Source organism: Bos grunniens, chromosome 13 (genome assembly GCF_055505025.1).
Source record: "Bos grunniens cultivar Pamir isolate PY7600 chromosome 13, Bosgru_T2T1.0, whole genome shotgun sequence".
NCBI lineage: Eukaryota > Metazoa > Chordata > Mammalia > Artiodactyla > Bovidae > Bos > Bos grunniens.
The window spans coordinates 77,008,301-77,027,135 of record NC_141177.1 but is presented as its reverse complement, the minus strand read 5'-3'; the positions used below and the strand labels follow the sequence as shown (position 1 = coordinate 77,027,135).

General features: G+C 39.1%; 1 protein-coding gene across 5 annotated transcripts in view; it reads right to left on the bottom strand.

Moving 5' to 3' along the window:
- Window positions 1–8,161: 8,161 nt before the first annotated feature.
- Window positions 8,162–18,835, bottom strand: part of ESF1 (ESF1 nucleolar pre-rRNA processing protein) — a 65,588-nt gene continuing 54,914 nt past the window's right edge. For all 5 annotated transcript variants that reach the window (XM_086335024.1, XM_086335022.1, XM_086335026.1 and 2 more), the window contains exons 12-14: window positions 18,691–18,773; window positions 17,160–17,306; window positions 8,162–8,954 (exon numbers count right to left, since the gene is read on the bottom strand). In XM_086335024.1, the coding sequence (XP_086191150.1) occupies window positions 8,661–8,954; window positions 17,160–17,306; window positions 18,691–18,773 (524 nt within the window). In that variant the 3' untranslated portion in view covers window positions 8,162–8,660. The remainder of the gene's footprint in view (window positions 8,955–17,159; window positions 17,307–18,690; window positions 18,774–18,835) is intronic.

Sequence of the window (18,835 nt, the reverse complement as noted above, 5' to 3'; positions counted from 1 at the left end):
CCCACTCTAGCGTTCTTGCCTGGGAAATCCCATGGACAGAGGAGCTTGGTGGGCTACAGCTCATGGGGATGCAAAAGAGGTGGACAGACTGAACAACTGAAGAACAACGAAAGTGACATCTAGCAACACAAAGCCATATACAAAGGTTTCCAGAGGAAAGCCTTCCCAGAGGTACTCTGTTATCAGCGTCTTGTGCATACTTCTTTCAGTCTACTAAGTTCCTCTTAGCTCCTGAAAAACTAGGATCAGGTGTTGAAGTTCCTCCATTAAGAACGTTATTTGTTTGTTTTTGGCCTTGTCTCATGGCTTGTGGAATCTGTCCTAACCAGGGACTGAACCTGGGTTCCCTGCAGAGGAAGTGCAGAAGTGCACAGCCCTAACCACCAGACTGCCAGGGAACTCCAGCCCTTTAAGAATGTTGAATATCTGTTAGAACTTTACATCAAGACAAAGGTTAAAGAAAAGGAGATTTCCGTTTTCCTTCCCTCTTTATAGACATTAAGGATCCTTTGTTGTTTAGTGCTTTAAAATGCCTAGAACATTTTTAGATTATCATATAAGTCATAATTGTGTAAAATTGCTTCTGTCTTCAGTTCAGTTCAGTCACTCAGTCACATCTGACTCTCTGCAACCCCATAGACTGCAGCACGCCAGGCCTCCCTGTCCATCACCATCTCCCAGAGCTTGCTCAAACTCATGTCCATCGAGTAGGTGATGCCATCCAACCATCTCATCCTCTGTCATCCTACTGACTTCAGACTTTCCCAGCATTAGAGTCTTTTCCAGTGAGTCAGTCCTTTGCATCAGGTGGCCAGAGTATTGGAGTTTCAGCTTCAGCGTCAGTCCTTCCAAGGAATATTCAGGACTGATTTCCTTTAGGATGGACTGGTTGGATCTCCTTGCAGTCCAAGGGACTCTCAAGAGTCTTCTCCAACACCACAGTTCAAAAACAACAGTTCTTTGGCACTCAGTTTTCTTCACAGTCCAACTCTCACATCCATACATGACCACTGGAAAAACCATAGCCTTGACGAGACAGACCTTTGTTGACAAAGTAATGTCTCTGCTTTTTAGTATGATGTCTAGGCTGGTCATAGCTTTTCTTCCAAGGAGCAAGTGTCTTAATTTCATGGCTGCAGTCACCATCTGAGGTGATTTTGGAGCTCAAGAAAACAAAATCTGTCACTGTTTCCCCATCTATTTACCATGAGGTGATGGGACCGGATGCCATGATCTTTTTTTTTTTTTATGATCATAGTTTTTTGAATGTTGAGGTTTAAGTGAGCTTTTTCACTCTCCTCTTTCACTTTCATCAAGAGGCTCTTTAGTTCCTCTTCACTTTCTGCAAAAAAAGGTGTTGTTATCTGCATATCTGAGGTTATTGATATTTCTCCCAGCAATCTTGATTCCAGCTTGTGCTTCTTCCAGCCCAGCATTTCACATGATGTATTCTGCATATAAGTAAAATATGCTTCATAGTTTCATTGAGTTAGACAAGGCTGTGGTCCATGTGATTAGTATGATTAGTTTTCTGTGACTGTGATTAGTTTTGTTTAGTTATATACATTTGTTGGTATATAATATTCACAAGGAAATTTACCAAGCTTTTCTTAATATTTTACCTTACATAACTGTATATAAATATATTTTTAAAATTATAATTATATAAATTGTATATAATCAGGGCTTCCCTGGTGGCTCAGAATCTGCCAGCAACCCTGGTTTGATCTCTGGATTGGGAAGATCCCCTGGAGGAGGGCATGGCAACCAGCTCCAGTCTTCTTACCTGGAAAATCCCATGGACAGAGGAGCATGGTGGGGTACAAGACATAGGGTCACAAAGAGTTGGACACAGCTGACCTCTAACACTTTTACTTTTCATATAATCGAACAGACAAGTTATCTTCATTTTAATAGTATCAGGACAAAAAGTTCCAAATTCATTCCTGAATCTTAAACATAAGGCAAAAATCTCTTCTTCTAATTACATAAAAGGTGGACCTATAACTTAAAATGTGGAAACGTTGATGGTGTCATCTTACTCTTCTTGTTCAGTGGGCTGAGGAGATTGGCCTATTGGTGTCAATGTGAGTAAAACAAGGCTAATAGAAGAAAACAGAGGAGTAAAGCAGTTTCTGAGGACATTGCGTAGTTCCTGCTCTCAGCCTCTTCCTGAGGACTGACTGCCTTTTGCTTTGGATTCAGTGCCGTGAGATCCCACAGAGCCTTTATCATAAAAATCTACCCTCACATCTTTTAAAGTTTTTGCTTGAGGTAGTTTGAATTGTTTTATGTTTCTTGCAACATTCCTAAGGCAACGGTCAGGGGATTGAGGTTCATTTGAATCCAAAGAAATCTGAAGGATCACAGTACCTAGGTGGTTTCTGATACTGCTGGGGCCCTCTGGAAGAACTATAAAATTGTTCTAAACAAAGCTTTATAACAGATCCAAATAGAAGAACATACACAAATCCAATCGTTTTCAGAGTTTTTCTTTCATCAAATAATGAGCTGCTGCCAGATGAAACTTTTTTAGAGTCATTCCACTGTAACTTAAATGTCTTTCCTAATTCTTGGTTTAATGATTTTTCCAAAAGGATTTAAAAAATTTAATGTACTTTATTGGCCATTTCTTGCCTTATTCATCAGATGAGCTTCTTGAAACATGATACAGTACATTATTTCTTACTAGTATGAGAGAAAAGATACTTCTGATTAATTTCAGATTTTAGTAAAAAGGGTTAAAAAAACTCATGACTGGCTACTCAAGACAAGATCATGTGTAGTATGGATAATGACTCAGTTTTAATTTTAAAAAATTCATGGAAGCAGCTCATAACCCCAAAGCTGGCATTTCTCACAACTTTCCTCAACACAATATAATCTTAGTCTATTTGCTTTGGCATTGTCATATAGCATGAAGTTCTCATCTCTACATTTTTGCAAATTTTGGGTAATGCATAATCCATACTTTAGGCTGAGCACAGACTCTCATTCACACTCTTTCACTTTCCCATGTGCCTGATTCTGGTTACTCTTGGCAACTCCTTTTTCATAAACTTTTCAAGGAAGTGATAATGTGAACCCAGAGATGCTGAATATAGAGCTTGTAACTCTAATGTCAGTGGGGTTTGTGGAACAAAGGTTCTCAGTTGCCGTCCAAGAGGTTTGTCTAACTTCTCTTGACTCATGTCCATATCCAGAAATCTTGGAAACTTACATGATTGAGCATCCTGTTTTGGCCCTCTCAAGCTGCAAGTACTCTGACTATAATTTAATATCAAGTTTCCTTAAGAATATGGAGAAATGATCTGCAAAGCAGGGCAAAATAGTCCATAAAGACTATGGCCCAGGACTGCTTATTGTTCTGTTAAGATATAGGTGGAACTGCAAGTAATAGACTTGAGAAAATAGTGGCTTAAACAGTATTTTCTTTTTCTGTCACATAATTGTTTAATTGATCAGTCATGTCTGACTCTTTGTGAGCCCATGGACTGCGACATATTGGCTTCCCTGTCCTTAACTATCTCCCGGAGTTTGCTCAAACTTATGTCCATTGAATTGATGATGCCATCTCATCCTCTGCTGTCCCCTTCTCCCACCTTCAATCTTTTCCAGCATCAGGGTCTTCTCCAATGAGTTGGCTCTTCACATCAGGTGGCCAAAGTACTGGAGTTTCAGCTTTAGCATCAGTCCTTTCAATGAATATTTAGGACTGATTTCATTTTGGATTGAGTGCTTTGATCGCCTTGCCGTCCAAAAGATTCTCAAGAGGCTTCTCCAACACCACAGTTCAAAAGTGTCAATTCTTCATCACTCAGACTTCTTTATGGTCCAACTCTCACATCCATTCTGTCACATAGTTATCTCAAAAAAGTCCATGGATGATACGGTGGCTGTGCGCCACAAAGTCCTCAGGGATCCCGGCTCCTTCCAGCTAACTATTCAGTAGTCATCAGTCTACATAATGAAATTACTAGTAGTACGTGATTTTATTATTATGATTACATTATTTCTACATAATCAATTTAATATTATTTCTACAAAATGGAGTTTTGTGCTCATGATCCAATATGGCTGCTGGAGCTTAAGGCATTACATCTGCATTCCAGGCAATCAGGTAGGAGAGAAGAGGCAAAATTTACTAGCGTGCTAACATCAAAGGAAGGTCCCTAGAAACTGTCATCTGCTTCCACAAAACACTGTGAAGAAGGTTGGGTAAAATTGTTTTATTCTGGAAAGTCCTATGTTTAACATGGAAGACGGAAAGAACACATATTGAGAAATAACCATTAGTTTCACCCACAGTCGCTGAAGGTCCCTTGAGGAGCATGTATAACCTTTTTTATTGGTCTGATCTTCTTAATCATCCTATCAACTATGGTCTAACTGCTGGTATAGAGTTTTCTTCACTTATGGGCTGTTGCTTATACTCATGATTGCAAAAGCTACAGACTCAGGTGATCAAATAACAGAGCACTTACTATAATTGTAATATATATTACAATTAATACAATTATATATTACAATTATATTAATGTGCAGGGGAAGATTTTCATGAAGTGGATGGTGAGCCAAGCCTCATTTTCCAAAAATGGCTGCAACCATATTTTTGGACATGCATACTCTTCAAGGACTTTGCCACTCTCTTCTTTAAGAGGTGGAGTTTATATCCCCTATGTGGGAAGACCTTTTCAACCACCTCAGTGAGTTAAGTATGGATGGCAGGAGTGACACTGTGACATCGGAGTCTAGACCAAAAAAAAGTGAGAGCCTCCATCTTGATCACCTTTGGAACCCAGCTCCCATGCTCCTAATCAACCGCTGGCACTAACTTGCAAGTCACTGAAGGAGGCATTTTGGAAGCAAATCCTCTAGTTCTCAGCTAAGGCCAAGTGGAGAATACATGAGCCTTCTCCACTGAGCCATCTGGAAACTGAGTATTTTAAGAAAATAAATGATTATGGTTGTTTTAAATTGCAGAGTTTGAGGGTGGTTTGTTATAAAGCAATAGGTCACCAGGATGGTCAGGATCTTCCCTTGTAGCTCAGTCGGTAAAGAATCTGCCTGCAATGCAGGAGACCTGGGTTCGATTCCTGGGTCAGGAAGATCCCCTGGAAAAGGAAATGGTAACTCACTCCAGTATTCTTACCTGGAGAATCCCATGGACAGAGGAGCCTGGCGGGCTATAGTCCATGCAGTCACAAGAGTCGAACATGACTTCGTGACTAAACCAGCACCACCATGGTCAGGAATCAAGGAAACTTGCATGATCTTGGACAGTGAAAGTTAGGCCTCATGAGCATGGGAATGTAGATTTAGGAATGGGAGGACTGGGAATTCCCTGGTGGTCCAATGATTAGGACTCCACGCTTTTGCTTTCACTGCCAAGGGTGAGGCCCCAACCACTGGTCATGTAACTGAGATCCCACAAGTGTGGTTAAAAAAAGAAAAAGGAATAGAAGGATCATTCAGAACCCAATATTGTTCAGGTGAGATTATTTTGTATCCTTGAGTGTCAGCATCCAATCAGGAGAAAGAAAAAATTTGAAGAACAAAGTTTAAATAATCATTTTAACAGGGTATTAGAGGAACCAGTTGTTGTTTAGTTGCTAAGTCATGTTTGACTGTTTTGCAACTTCATGGACTGTGGCCGCCAGGCTCCTCTGTCCGTAGGATTTCCCAGGCAAGAATACTGGAGTGGCTTGCCATTTCCTTCTCCAGGGGATCTTCCCATCCTGGGGATTGAACACTTGGCTCCTGCTTGACAGTGATTTCAGTTCAGTTCAGTTGCTCAGTCGTGTCCAATTCTTTGTGACCCCATGAACTTCAATATGCCAGGCTACCCTGTTCATCACCAACTCCTGGAGCTTGCTCAAACTCATGCCCCTCGAGTCAGTGATGCTATCCAACCATCTCATCCTCTGTCATCCCATTCTCCTCCTGCCTTCAATCTTTCCCAGCATCAGGGTCTTTCCCAATGAATCAGTTCTTTTCATCAGGTGGCCAAAGTACTGGAGTTTCAGCTTCAGCATCAGTCCTTCCAATGAATACTCAGGACTTATTTCCTTTAGGATGGGCTGGTTGCATCACCTTGAGGTCCAAGGGACTCTGAAGAGTCTGTTTCCCTCTATTCCAAACTTTTTTTTTAATGAATGAGTGTTCAGTTCAGTTCAGTCACTCAGTCGTGTCTGACTCTTTGCGACCCCATGAATCACACACGCCAGGCCTCCCTGTCCATCACCAATTCCCAGAGTTTACTCAAACTTATGTCCATCGAGTCGAATGAGTATTAAATTTTGTCAAATACTTTCTCTCTTCTTAAACCTGTTAATACAGTGGATTACTTTGGTTGGTTGTGAAAGAATCAGTTTTGCATACCTGGAATTAAACCTCCTAGGCCATTTAATTGGAGAAGGCGATAGCACCCCACTCCAATACTCTTGCCTGGAAAATCCCATGGATGGAGGAGCCTGGTAGGCTGCAGTCCATGGGGTCGCAAAGAGTCAGACAAGACTGAGTGACTTCACTTTCACTTTTATGCATTGGAGAAGGAAATGGCAACCCACTCCAGTGTTCTTGCCTGGAGAATCCCAGGGACGGGTGAGCCTGGTGGGCTGCCGTCTATGGGGTTGCACACAGTTGGACACGACTAAAGCAACTTAGCAGCAGCAGCAGGCCATATAATTAAACCCTCTTGGTGTATAATTCTTTTTATACATTGTTAGATTTAATATGCTAATACTTTGTTGAGGATTTTTATGCTTAAGTTTTAGAGACAGATGGATTCTCCAGAAGCAATCTCATTTCTACATATTAACAATAAACACCAGTGTGCAGGTATTATTTGTACTGTCTTTGGTCTTTGTATTAAGGATACCACAAACGACAATCAAAATGAATGTGACCTTAAGAGTCACCCAAACTACCCTCACATTGTGTACTGAAGTGACAGTGGCCACTTTTTTATCCTGAGTTTTACTATCAGGAATTATTGAGAATCTAATATTTTTGGTGTAGAATGTTTAACAAAGTACCTGATAATGCTATTCTTTTTTTTCTACTTAAAAAAATATCAACTTTCTGAGAAAATGAGCCAGGGCTGTGCATATGTTCTATTTATTTGTTATAATCAAGTGTGTGCCTGACTAGTAAAATGAGACTTACAATTAAATATAGTGACTTAAGAACAAAGGGCTCAAAAACAAAAACCCAAACCAAACCAATTAAAAAACCAAAGGGCTAAAAAAACCCCCAAAAACCAAAGAGCTAAATTTCACAGTAATTTAAAAATCAAACTGAGTAATCCCCACACTATGATTAAAGTTTAAAGGAAAAAAGTCTTTTTCCTTGCATAATGAAATATATACAACTGTTTATAGACAATATTCAAAAATACATTAAGATTCATGATCTTTTAGTGATGAGTATGTAAATACTGCTTTATTTGGCTGAACCATCTAACAATGTCAGCACTTTATGGTAAGAATACCATGCCCTGCACATACTCTGCATTTTTCTGTTATTATGAGCAATTTTAGATATCTTCTTTTTCCCTTCCCCTTTCAGAGACTGTTTATATGCCCTTATTATCTTGACATCATTCTGTGTCTTATACCTTTTTATTCTCGAAAATATATAGTACATTGGCGGGCTTGAGTTTTTATACCGATAATGTCAAGTTTACTGTTAATCAAAAACTTGGCCAAATTCCTACTGCCTTTTTTTTCCCCAAGTGATCATTTTGGATTTTTTAATTTTCATTTACCTATACAGCACACCTACTTCTTCTAAGTGGTCAGTTAACAGTTTATAAAATCTAGATCAGATGAGATCCAGGAGTATTAAGGCCTCAAAGGTGTGTTTTAATTTAATTAAAAAATTAAGATTCCTTAAATTCTACAGCAGCATATCTACCATTCCAGGCATTCCAAAAATCTGAAGGGCAGACAGAAAGATTTCCTGCAACTATAGCGACTGATCTGATCTGATCTGATAGTCAGAAAAATCATCACAGAGTTCACAAATATTTCAAATACAATTATGAGTAATGCAAACCTGGAACTGCCTTTTATGGAGATGTACTCTTAAAGAGTTAGTTAGGTTTTTAGATAGTTTTCCAGAGGGTAATTTGAGGTGAATAAGATGAAATAAATCAGTGTTCACAAAATAATAAAAACTTTTATTTATAAATTAATAAACAAACTATAATAAACATGACCAAACAACAAAGAAAGTTACTGGCTTCTATTCATTATGGCTAGAAAAATAAATTATTTAAACAAGTATCTAAATCTGCCTCCTGCTTCCAGAGAAATAAATGTATTGCATGTACATATTTTCAAATTGTTCCCAACTCTTATTCCAACTCAAGACTTGGGTAGTACTCTATTTTTTATATAGGAATAGTAAACAGACTTTACAAAAGCTAACAGAGTAAAAAATATTAAAATTTTATAAACCTTATAGTCTGGATTGATTATGATTAATTTGTGGAAATATACAAATCTTTCAACCATTCAGTTTATACATGGAAAATAAATTTTATGACTGTCAGATTTTACTTATATTCTTGAAAGGTTGACTGTTCCCAATAAGTAATCCTTCCACCACTTCTGTATACTTTCTACATTCTCAATTCAAAAAGAAACAACATACAATTATTTTACTTTTTGTTTTTTTCTTGCTTGAAACTGCTCTGTTTTGTTTTTTACAGATTTAATCAACATTGACAAGGCAGGATCAATGGACCTCTTGTGTGATTCCTTTTGAACCTCACCCTCCTTTTCACTCGTTGCCTGAGTCAGCCCTTGTTCTTTTTGTTCTCTCTGACGAGCTTTCTCCTCAAGGATTCTTTCCATAGCTTTTGTTTTCTTGAAATTAGGATCTGAAGGATCCAAATTGAACAAGTGGGAAGTATACATTGCCTGAAACCTTGCATCCTTAACATTGACCTGCAAACCCAAAAGGAAAGTACAAATACATAAAATTAGTAAACCAAAAGGCCTAGAAATGAGACCAGAGTTCAAAAAGTCAGTGAGTTGATGATAAAAAATACAAATGTATTTTGCATTGACTCATTAGAAAGCCATTCCTCCACAGATCTTCAATGAAGTCTTTAGGTTTATTCTTGAACCACATGTGCAGGGCACACTGTTCTTATCACACAATGACAATATCCTTGGAAGGGAATTATCGTAGTCTATATGTTACACTGTGGCCTGTTACTACCTCAGCCTCTTAGACTGTCTGCAGGAGTGACCACAGGAGATGCAGGCTCACCTATGCTTACAGTGTGAAATCTCTTTCTGGCTGAGATAATTAAGCCAGTGATGGCATCTCCTGTTGGAATTTTAGGCGAAGTCACTGCCTTCTTAGTACAATAAATTTTTTTTTCAACCTTGGTGCTAAAATGAGCAGCTACTGAGAGTGAATCATACAGCAGATTTAAAGACCATGATGGGAAAGATGGTACCCCCAAGACTAAGATCTGATCAGATACAAGCTCCAAATGTATCCTTTATCGTTCTACAAAAACACTGCATTCCCACATTTTAAGAGAATACTCTTAACTCCAGCCAGGCCTTCAAGTATTGCCGGGCACAGGAGTGACCAGACAGAAAGTGAGCATGACTCCCTGACTGCCACTCATCATTGCCCTGTGAAAAAGAGCCCACCCAGAGACGGACTGTAGAGTTATTTGCAATAAGGACCATAGGCATGATACTACTACCACACTCACAAAAAATGTTTTTATAGGTGATGGTCATGATGCATAAGACATCATTTTCTGCATGATGATTAGTTATCATAATAGAAGATTTGACTATAAATCATTCTCTGCTTTTAACTTTTTCTAAGAAAACTAATTTACCAAAAATTGATTCAGTGGAACAGCACCATACTTGGAGCTGACTTACAGAAACCAGAGTTACACAGTGGTCTCAAAGTCCCTCTCAATGCCGCTTAGAAGTTATTTGTATGCTTCTCTCAATTCTCCAGACAATTTCAAAATCTCTCCCATCTTCTTCTGAGTCTATTCTTCCATGCTAATGGATGGAAGTCATCAAATAGTTCCTGATAGCTGTCTGTAGGTTTTCTGTACAGGGCTCAAACTCATGCATGGGGACTGTGTGGCCACTAGAAATATGTATTTTAGCAAAAAAAGAGGGGAAAGAGGGAACAGTGGAAACAAGAAACAGAGCAATTAAAAAATTGTGGCCTGGGACTTTCCCGGTGGTCCAGTGGTTAAGAAACTGACTGCCGAGCGGGAGGAGCCAAGATGGCGGAGGAGTAGGACAGGGAGAACACTTTCTCCCCCACAAATTCATCAAAAGAGCATTTAAACGTCGAGTACATTCCACAAAACAACTTCTGAATGCCGGCAGAGGACATCAGGCACCCAGAAAAGCATTCCAACTCTTCGAAAGGAGGTAGGAAAAAATATAAAAGACAAAAAAAGAGACAAAAGAGGGAGGGACGGAGTTCCGTCCCGGGAAGGGAGTCTTTAAAGAGAGAAGTTTCCAAACACCAGGAAACCTTCTCACTGCCGAATCTGTGCCGAGCTTTGGAAGCACAGAGGGCAACATAACAGGAAGAAAAAATAAATAAACAATTAAAACTCGAAGATTGCGAGTCCTACGGTAACTCCCCCAGCGGAGAAGCAGCGCAGACGCCTGCACGCGCCATTAGCAAGCGGGGGCTGGGCAGGGAGGCGCAGCGCGGGCTGCATCGCTTAGGGTAAGAATCTGGCCTGAATACCCTGAGCACTATCTGAGCGAAATAATTTGGGCTAGCAAACCAGACTGTGGGATATCTACCACGCGAAAAGCCAGCCCTAACCTAAGACCGCCAGGCCCGCGCACGGAACAAAGAATTGAACAGAGATAGCCGGCTGCAGACCTTCCCCCTCCGGTGACAGGCAGCCAGAGCCGGAAGGGGGTAATCGCAGCCCCAGAGAGACATTATCTATAAAACTGTAAGCAGGCTTCTTTGCTAACTAAAACTTTTTGGGGGTCTGGACGGTTAACATCTGCCTGAGAAGGTGCGCCGGTTTTACACCCAGATAACCGAGTGGCGGGGAGGCAATAAGTCGCAGCATTGGCGCTCGCCAAACACCTCATCACTTGAGCTGCTCGGACCTGGGAAGAGCACAAAACTCGGGCCCAACTGAGTCTGCGCCTCTGAGGACTACCTGAGTGCCTGAACCTGAGCGGCTTGGACCTGGGAGGTACATGCAACCCAGGGCCAGCCTCGGATTGTTCCCCGCGGAACAACCTAGAGCCCGAGCAGCATGGGCAGGGAGGCTACACGCGCCGTGAGCGGGGGCAGACCCAGTGTGGCTGAGGCACTGCGAGCGCACGCCAGTGTTATTTGTTTGCAGCATCCCTCCCTCCCTCCCCACAGCGCGACTGAACAAAGAGAAGAAATACAGCTCCACCCATCAGAACACCGACACAAGCTTCCCTAACCAGGAAACCTTCACAAGCCACCTGTACAAACCCACACACAGCGAGGAAAAGCCGTAATAAAGAGAACTCCACAAACTGCCAGAATACAGAAAGGACACCCCAAACTCAGCAATTTAAACAAGATGAAGAGACAGAGGAATAGCCAGCAGATAAAGGAACAGGATAAATGCCCACCAAACCAAACAAAAGAGGAAGAGATAGGGAATCTACCTGATAAAGAATTCCGAATAATGATAGTGAAATTGATCCAAAATCTTGAAATTAAAATGGAATCACAGATAAATAGCTTGGAGACAAGGATTGAGAAGATGCAAGAAAGGTTTAACAAGGACCTAGAAGAAATAAAAAAGAGTCAATATATAATGAATAATGCAATAAGTGAAATTAAAAACACTCTGGAGGCAACAAATAGTAGAATAACACAGGCAGAAGACAGGATTAGTGAATTAGAAGATAGAATGGTAGAAATAAATGAATCAGAGAGGATAAAAGAAAAACGAATTAAAAGAAATGAGGACAGTCTCAGAGACCTCCAGGACAATATTAAACGCTACAACATTCGAATCATAGGGGTTCCAGAAGAAGAAGACAAAAAGAAAGACCATGAGAAAATACTTGAGGAGATAATAGTTGAAAACTTCCCTAAACTGGGGAAGGAAATAATCACCCAAGTCCAAGAAACCCAGAGAATCCCAAACAGGATAAACCCAAGGAGAAACACCCCAAGACACATATTAATCAAATTAACAAAGATCAAACACAAAGAACAAATATTAAAAGCAGCAAGGGAAAAACAACAAATAACACACAAGGGAATTCCCATAAGGATAACAGCTGATCTTTCAATAGAAACTCTTCAAGCCAGGAGGGAATGGCAAGACATACTTAAAATGATGAAAGAAAATAACCTACAGCCCAGATTATTGTACCCAGCAAGGATTTCATTCAAGTATGAAGGAGAAATCAAAAGCTTCTCAGACAAGCAAAAGCTGAGAGAATTCTTCACCACCAAACCAGCTCTCCAACAAATACTAAAGGATATTCTCTAGACAGGAAACACAAAAATGGTGTATAAATTCGAACCCCAAACAATAAAGTAAATGGCAACGGGATCATACTTATCAGTAATTACCTTAAACGTAAATGGGTTGAATGCCCCAACCAAAAGACAAAGACTGGCTGAATGGATACAAAAACAAGACCCCTACATATGTCGTCTACAGGAGACCCACCTCAAAACAGGGGACACATACAGACTGAAAGTGAAGGGCTGGAAAAAGATTTTCCATGCAAATAGGGACCAAAAGAAAGCAGGAGTAGCAATACTCATATCAGATAAAATAGACTTTAAAACAAAGGCTGTGAAAAGAGACAAAGAAGGTCACTACATAATGATCAAAGGATCAATCCAAGAAGAAGATATAACAATTATAAATATATATGCACCCAACACGGGAGCACCGCAGTATGTAAGACAAATGCTAACACGTATGAAAGGAGAAATTAACAATAACACAATAATAGTGGGAGACTTTAATACCCCACTCACACCTATGGATAGATCAACTAAACAGAAAATTAACAAGGAAACACAAACTTTAAACGATACAATAGACCAGTTAGACCTAATTGATATCTATAGGACATTTCATCCCAAAACAATGAATTTCACCTTTTTCTCAAGCGCACATGGAACCTTCTCCAGGATAGATCACATCCTGGGCCATAAAGCTAGCCTTGGTAAATTCAAAAAAATAGAAATCATTCCAAGCATCTTTTCTGACCACAATGCATTAAGATTAGATCTCAATTACAGGAGAAAAACTATTAAAAATTCCAACATATGGAGGATGAACAACACCCTCCTGAATAACCAACAAATCACAGAAGAAATCAAAAAAGAAATCAAAATTTGCATAGAAACGAATGAAAATGAAAACACAACAACCCCAAACCTGTGGGACACAGTAAAAGCAGTCCTAAGGGGAAAGTTCATAGCAATACAGGCACACCTCAAGAAACAAGAAAAAAGTCAAATAAATAACCTAACTCTACACCTAAAGCAACTAGAAAAGGAAGAAATGAAGAACCCCAGGGTTAGTAGAAGGAAAGAAATCTTAAAAATTAGAGCAGAAATAAATGCAAAAGAAACAAAAGAGACCATAGCAAAAATCAACAAAGCCAAAAGCTGGTTCTTTGAAAGGATAAATAAAATTGATAAACCATTAGCCAGACTCATCAAGAAACAAAGGGAGAAAAATCAAATCAATAAAATTAGAAACGAAAATGGAGAGATCACAACAGACAACACAGAAATACAAAGGATCATAAGAGACTATTATCAACAATTATATGCCAATAAAATGGACAACGAGGAAGAAATGGACAAATTCTTAGAAAAGTACAACTTTCCAAAACTCGACCAGGAAGAAATAGAAAACCTTAAAAGACCCATCACAAGCACGGAAATTGAAACTGTAATCAAAAATCTTCCAGCCAACAAAAGCCCAGGTCCAGACGGCTTCACAGCTGAATTCTACCAAAAATTTAGAGAAGAGCTAACACCTATCCTGCTCAAACTCTTCCAGAAAATTGCAGAGGAAGGTAAACTTCCAAACTCATTCTATGAGGCCACCATCACCCTAATACCAAAACCTGACAAAGATCCCACAAAAAAAGAAAACTACAGGCCAATATCACTGATGAATATAGATGCAAAAATCCTTAACAAAATTCTAGCAATCAGAATCCAACAACACATTAAAAAGATCATACACCATGACCAAGTGGGCTTTATCCCAGGGATGCAAGGATTCTTCAATATCCGCAAATCAATGTAATACACCACATTAACAAATTGAAAAACAAAAACCATATGATTATCTCAATAGATGCAGAGAAAGCCTTTGACAAAATTCAACACCCATTTATGATAAAAACTCTCCAGAAAGCAGGAATAGAAGGAACATACCTCAACATAATAAAAGCTATATATGACAAACCCACAGCAAACATTATCCTCAATGGTGAAAAATTGAAAGCATTTCCTCTAAAGTCAGGAACAAGACAAGGGTGCCCACTTTCACCATTACTATTCAACATAGTTTTGGAAGTTTTGGCCACAGCAATCAGAGCAGAAAAAGAAATAAAAGGAATCCAAATTGGAAAAGAAGAAGTAAAACTCTCACTATTTGCAGATGACATGATCCTCTACATAGAAAACCCTAAAGATTCCACCAGAAAATTACTAGAACTAATCAATGATTACAGTAAAGTTGCAGGATATAAAATCAACACACAGAAATCCCTTGCATTCCTATACACTAATAATGAGAAAACAGAAAGAGAAATTAAGGAAACAATTCCATTCACCATTGCAATGAAAAAAATAAAATACTTAGGAATATATCTACCTAAAGAAACTAAAGACCTATATATAGAAAACTATAAAACACTGGTGAAAGAAATCAAAGAGGACACTAATAGATGGAGAAATATACCATGTTCATGGATTGGAAGAATCAATATACTGAAAATGAGTATACTACCCAAAGCAATTTATAGATTCAATGCAATCCCTATCAAGCTACCAACAGTATTCTTCACAGAGCTAGAACAAATAATTTCACAATTTGTATGGAAATACAAAAAACCTCAAATAGCCAAAGCGATCTTGAGAAAGAAAAATGGAACTGGAGGAATCAACCTACCTGACTTCAGGCTCTACTACAAAGCCACAGTTATCAAGACAGTATGGTACTGGCACAAAGACAGAAATATAGATCAATGGAACAAAATAGAAAGCCCAGAGATAAATCCACGCACATATGGACACCTTATTTTTGACAAAGGAGGCAAGAATATACAATGGATTAAAGACAATCTCTTTAACAAGTGGTGCTGGGAAATCTGGTCAACCACTTGTAAAAGAATGAAACTAGAACACTTTCTAACACCATATACAAAAATAAACTCAAAATGGATTAAAGATCTCAACATAAGACCAGAAACTATAAAACTCCTAGAGGAGAACATAGGCAAAACACTCTCTGACATAAATCACAGCAGGATCCTCTATGACTCACCTCCCAGAATATTGGAAATAAAAGCAAAAATAAACAAATGGGACCTAATTAACCTTAACAGCTTCTGCACATCAAAGGAAACTATTAGCAAGGTGAAAAGACAGCCTTCAGAATGGGAGAAAATAATAGCAAATGAAGCAACCGACAAACAACTAATCTCAAAAATATACAAGCAACTCCTACAGCTCAACTCCAGAAAAATAAATGACCCAATCAAAAAATGGGCCAAAGATCTAAATAGACATTTCTCCAAAGAAGACATACAGATGGCTAACAAACACATGAAAAGATGCTCAACATCACTCATTATCAGAGAAATGCAAATCAAAACCACTATGAGATACCATTTCACACCAGTCAGAATGGCTGTGATCCAAAAGTCTACAAATAATAAATGCTGGAGAGGGTGTGGAGAAAAGGGAACCCTTTTACACTGTTGGTGGGAATGCAAACTAGTACAGCCACTATGGAGAACAGTGTGGAGATTCCTTAAAAAACTGGAAATAGAACTGCCTTATGATCCAGCAATCCCACTGCTGGGCATACACACTGAGGAAACCAGAAGGGAAAGAGACACGTGTACCCCAATGTTCATCGCAGCACTGTTTATAATAGCCAGGACATGGAAGCAACCTAGATGTCCATCAGCAGATGAATGGATAAGAAAGCTGTGGTACATATACACAATGGAGTATTACTCAGCCATTAAAAAGAATACATTTGAATCAGTTCTAATGAGGTGGATGAAACTGGAGCCTATTATACAGAGTGAAGTAAGCCAGAAGGAAAAACACCAATACAGTATACTAACGCATATATATGGAATTTAGGAAGATGGTAACGATAACCCTGTATACGAGACAGCAAAAGAGACACTGATGTATAGAACAGGCTTATGGACTCTGTGGGAGAGGGAGAGGGTGGGAAGATTTGGGAGAATGGCATTGAAACATGTGAAATGTCATGTATGAAAAAAAAAGAAAGAAACTGACTGCCAATGCAGGGGATGTGGGTTTGATCCCTGGTCCAGAGAGATGGCACAAACTGGACAACTGAGTCTACCTGCATCAACTGTCGAGCCCATGCACCCTAGAGTTCATATTCTTCAAGAGAACCCATCACAACGAGAAGCCTGGGTACCACAGCTACAGGGCAGCCCCTGCTCACCAGAGCTAAAGAAAGCCTGTGCAGAGCAACAAAGAGCCCACGCAGCGAAACGCAGACCCAGCACAACCAAAAAAAAAAAAAAACCACGCCTACTGCCTGGCCCTTGCACAGAGTGTGACGTGAATCTGCTACTCTGCAGTCAGGCTTAACGATGCAGAACCTTCCCAGTGTGAGCATCACACTGCATGTGATTCTAATGCTAAAAGCTACATATTTTGGTGCAGCATAGCTACCAAAATAGAAGCCTACTACTTCACCTGATGCTCCAAGAACCACCCTGAGGATGAACTGGTTATACTGGACTAAAAGATGGTAGCTTTGGCTCCACAATGGGTCCTTCCTGAGATCAAGGGGCCAAGCTCAATTTTTATCTAAAGAGCTGACTTTAGATTCAACGCCAGCTTTTAATAGAATAATGATTTTTGTCGCTGGTTACCTCAAAGTCATCCTCCAATAATTCCTTCTTCTTCATGAGCTGTTTTTTCTTCTTTTTGCTCAGATTCTGGTGCTCCACAATCTTGTTATAATTGAAGTGTTTCTTGCTCTCTTCCTCCTCATCCATCACAAGCAAAGCCATTTCAGCCTGTGGAGAGAAAAAGAGTTCAAATATACGACAGTGTTTTTCTTTCCTCAAACAGGAGTATGGAGCACAGAAATCCCCTCAGAAAAGGAGAAGCCAGTCGTCAGTGCTCTGGGATGACACCTGTCTTCCATCACAGACTGTGGATCAGTGAACTCATAAAGAAATTCACAGACTGCTGTAGAGCAACAGGTATAATTTTTTGGAGCAATATCACTGACAACAGGAGAGGGGTGAACACTTTATCTAAAAACCAGACCATATTTCACATTATGTAACTGATCAGTAGGTGGTAGAAACAAAAGTCCTCAAGTTCCCCAAATAAAAATTCCTCATTTTCACTTTGGTCTTTTTAAGCAGACACTAAATCTCATAAACATGTAGTAGTTTGTGATACAGACTAGACTTTCCAAACATGTGCTTTATGAACAATGAATTCCTTTTTTCTTGTGCTGTTTTTGCCTCTACTTTTCCAATATTGATATATGAAGGCAAGATCTTAATATTTGCTTCTGAAATCTAATGCCTGTTTCCACTCAACAGGTATTTTCTACTGACCATGGGATTAAATGTAAATCTTCAAGAATCAAGTAAACAACCATGCATGCTACAGAAAATACAATCTTCCTCCACCCACTTAGACTGCTTTAATTTCCTCTCCTTTCTATGACTGGTACCTACAGTTGGCTTTCTTTTTAGAATGATTTCCTACAAACAAAGATTTTCTTTGTGTTCCTTAACTCTATAAACACTACTGCATATGCAATAAAAGATGCATTAAGATGCAGAGTTTAGGTGACCAGTCTGGCTCCCTCCTAGACAGTGCTAGGAACATCAGACTCAGGAACGCTGCTGACTCCAATTCCTGTCTCAGCAAAAACACACTATTTTGTGCCGTGGATTATGTGGAGGTGCTTAAGGATAATATTCACTACACTTCCAAGAAAGGCTTTAATTCTGCACATTAATTTTCAACAATAAAAAGAGAGACAGGAGCATTTAACAAGCCATAAAGCAAACTCTGTATTACAGGACAGATTCAGACTGAATTAAAACCATGTCAATATTATTTTGAGGTTTTAATTTAGTATTTTTGTCTCTTACTGTCAGTTGTGCCCTTTATTGTCAGTTATAATAAGGGTTTTAAAAGATATTTGCCTCTTAATCACAAAGGGACATGCCTTGGGTGTGAACTAAACTTTAACTCTGTACTTGGAGAAATATTTGGTGAAAAGGAGATATTTTAAAATTATGCTGCTAAAATATTTATAAATTTCATTGTTAAAATCAGTTATTTTTTTATTAGACATACTGGAAACTCACATGGACACCTTCACTTAAAGTGTACATATCACTTGTCCATTAAAAATGTAAACATGACCATTACCTTTTGTCTTTCTAATTCAGCTTCTTCCTCTGGAGATATGTCATCTTTTGCAGATTTTGTTGATTTTTTCTTTTCTTTTATACCTGGCACAACAAACCAACATAGAAGGGTTAAAAATTATGACTATCACAACAATTTGCTTATA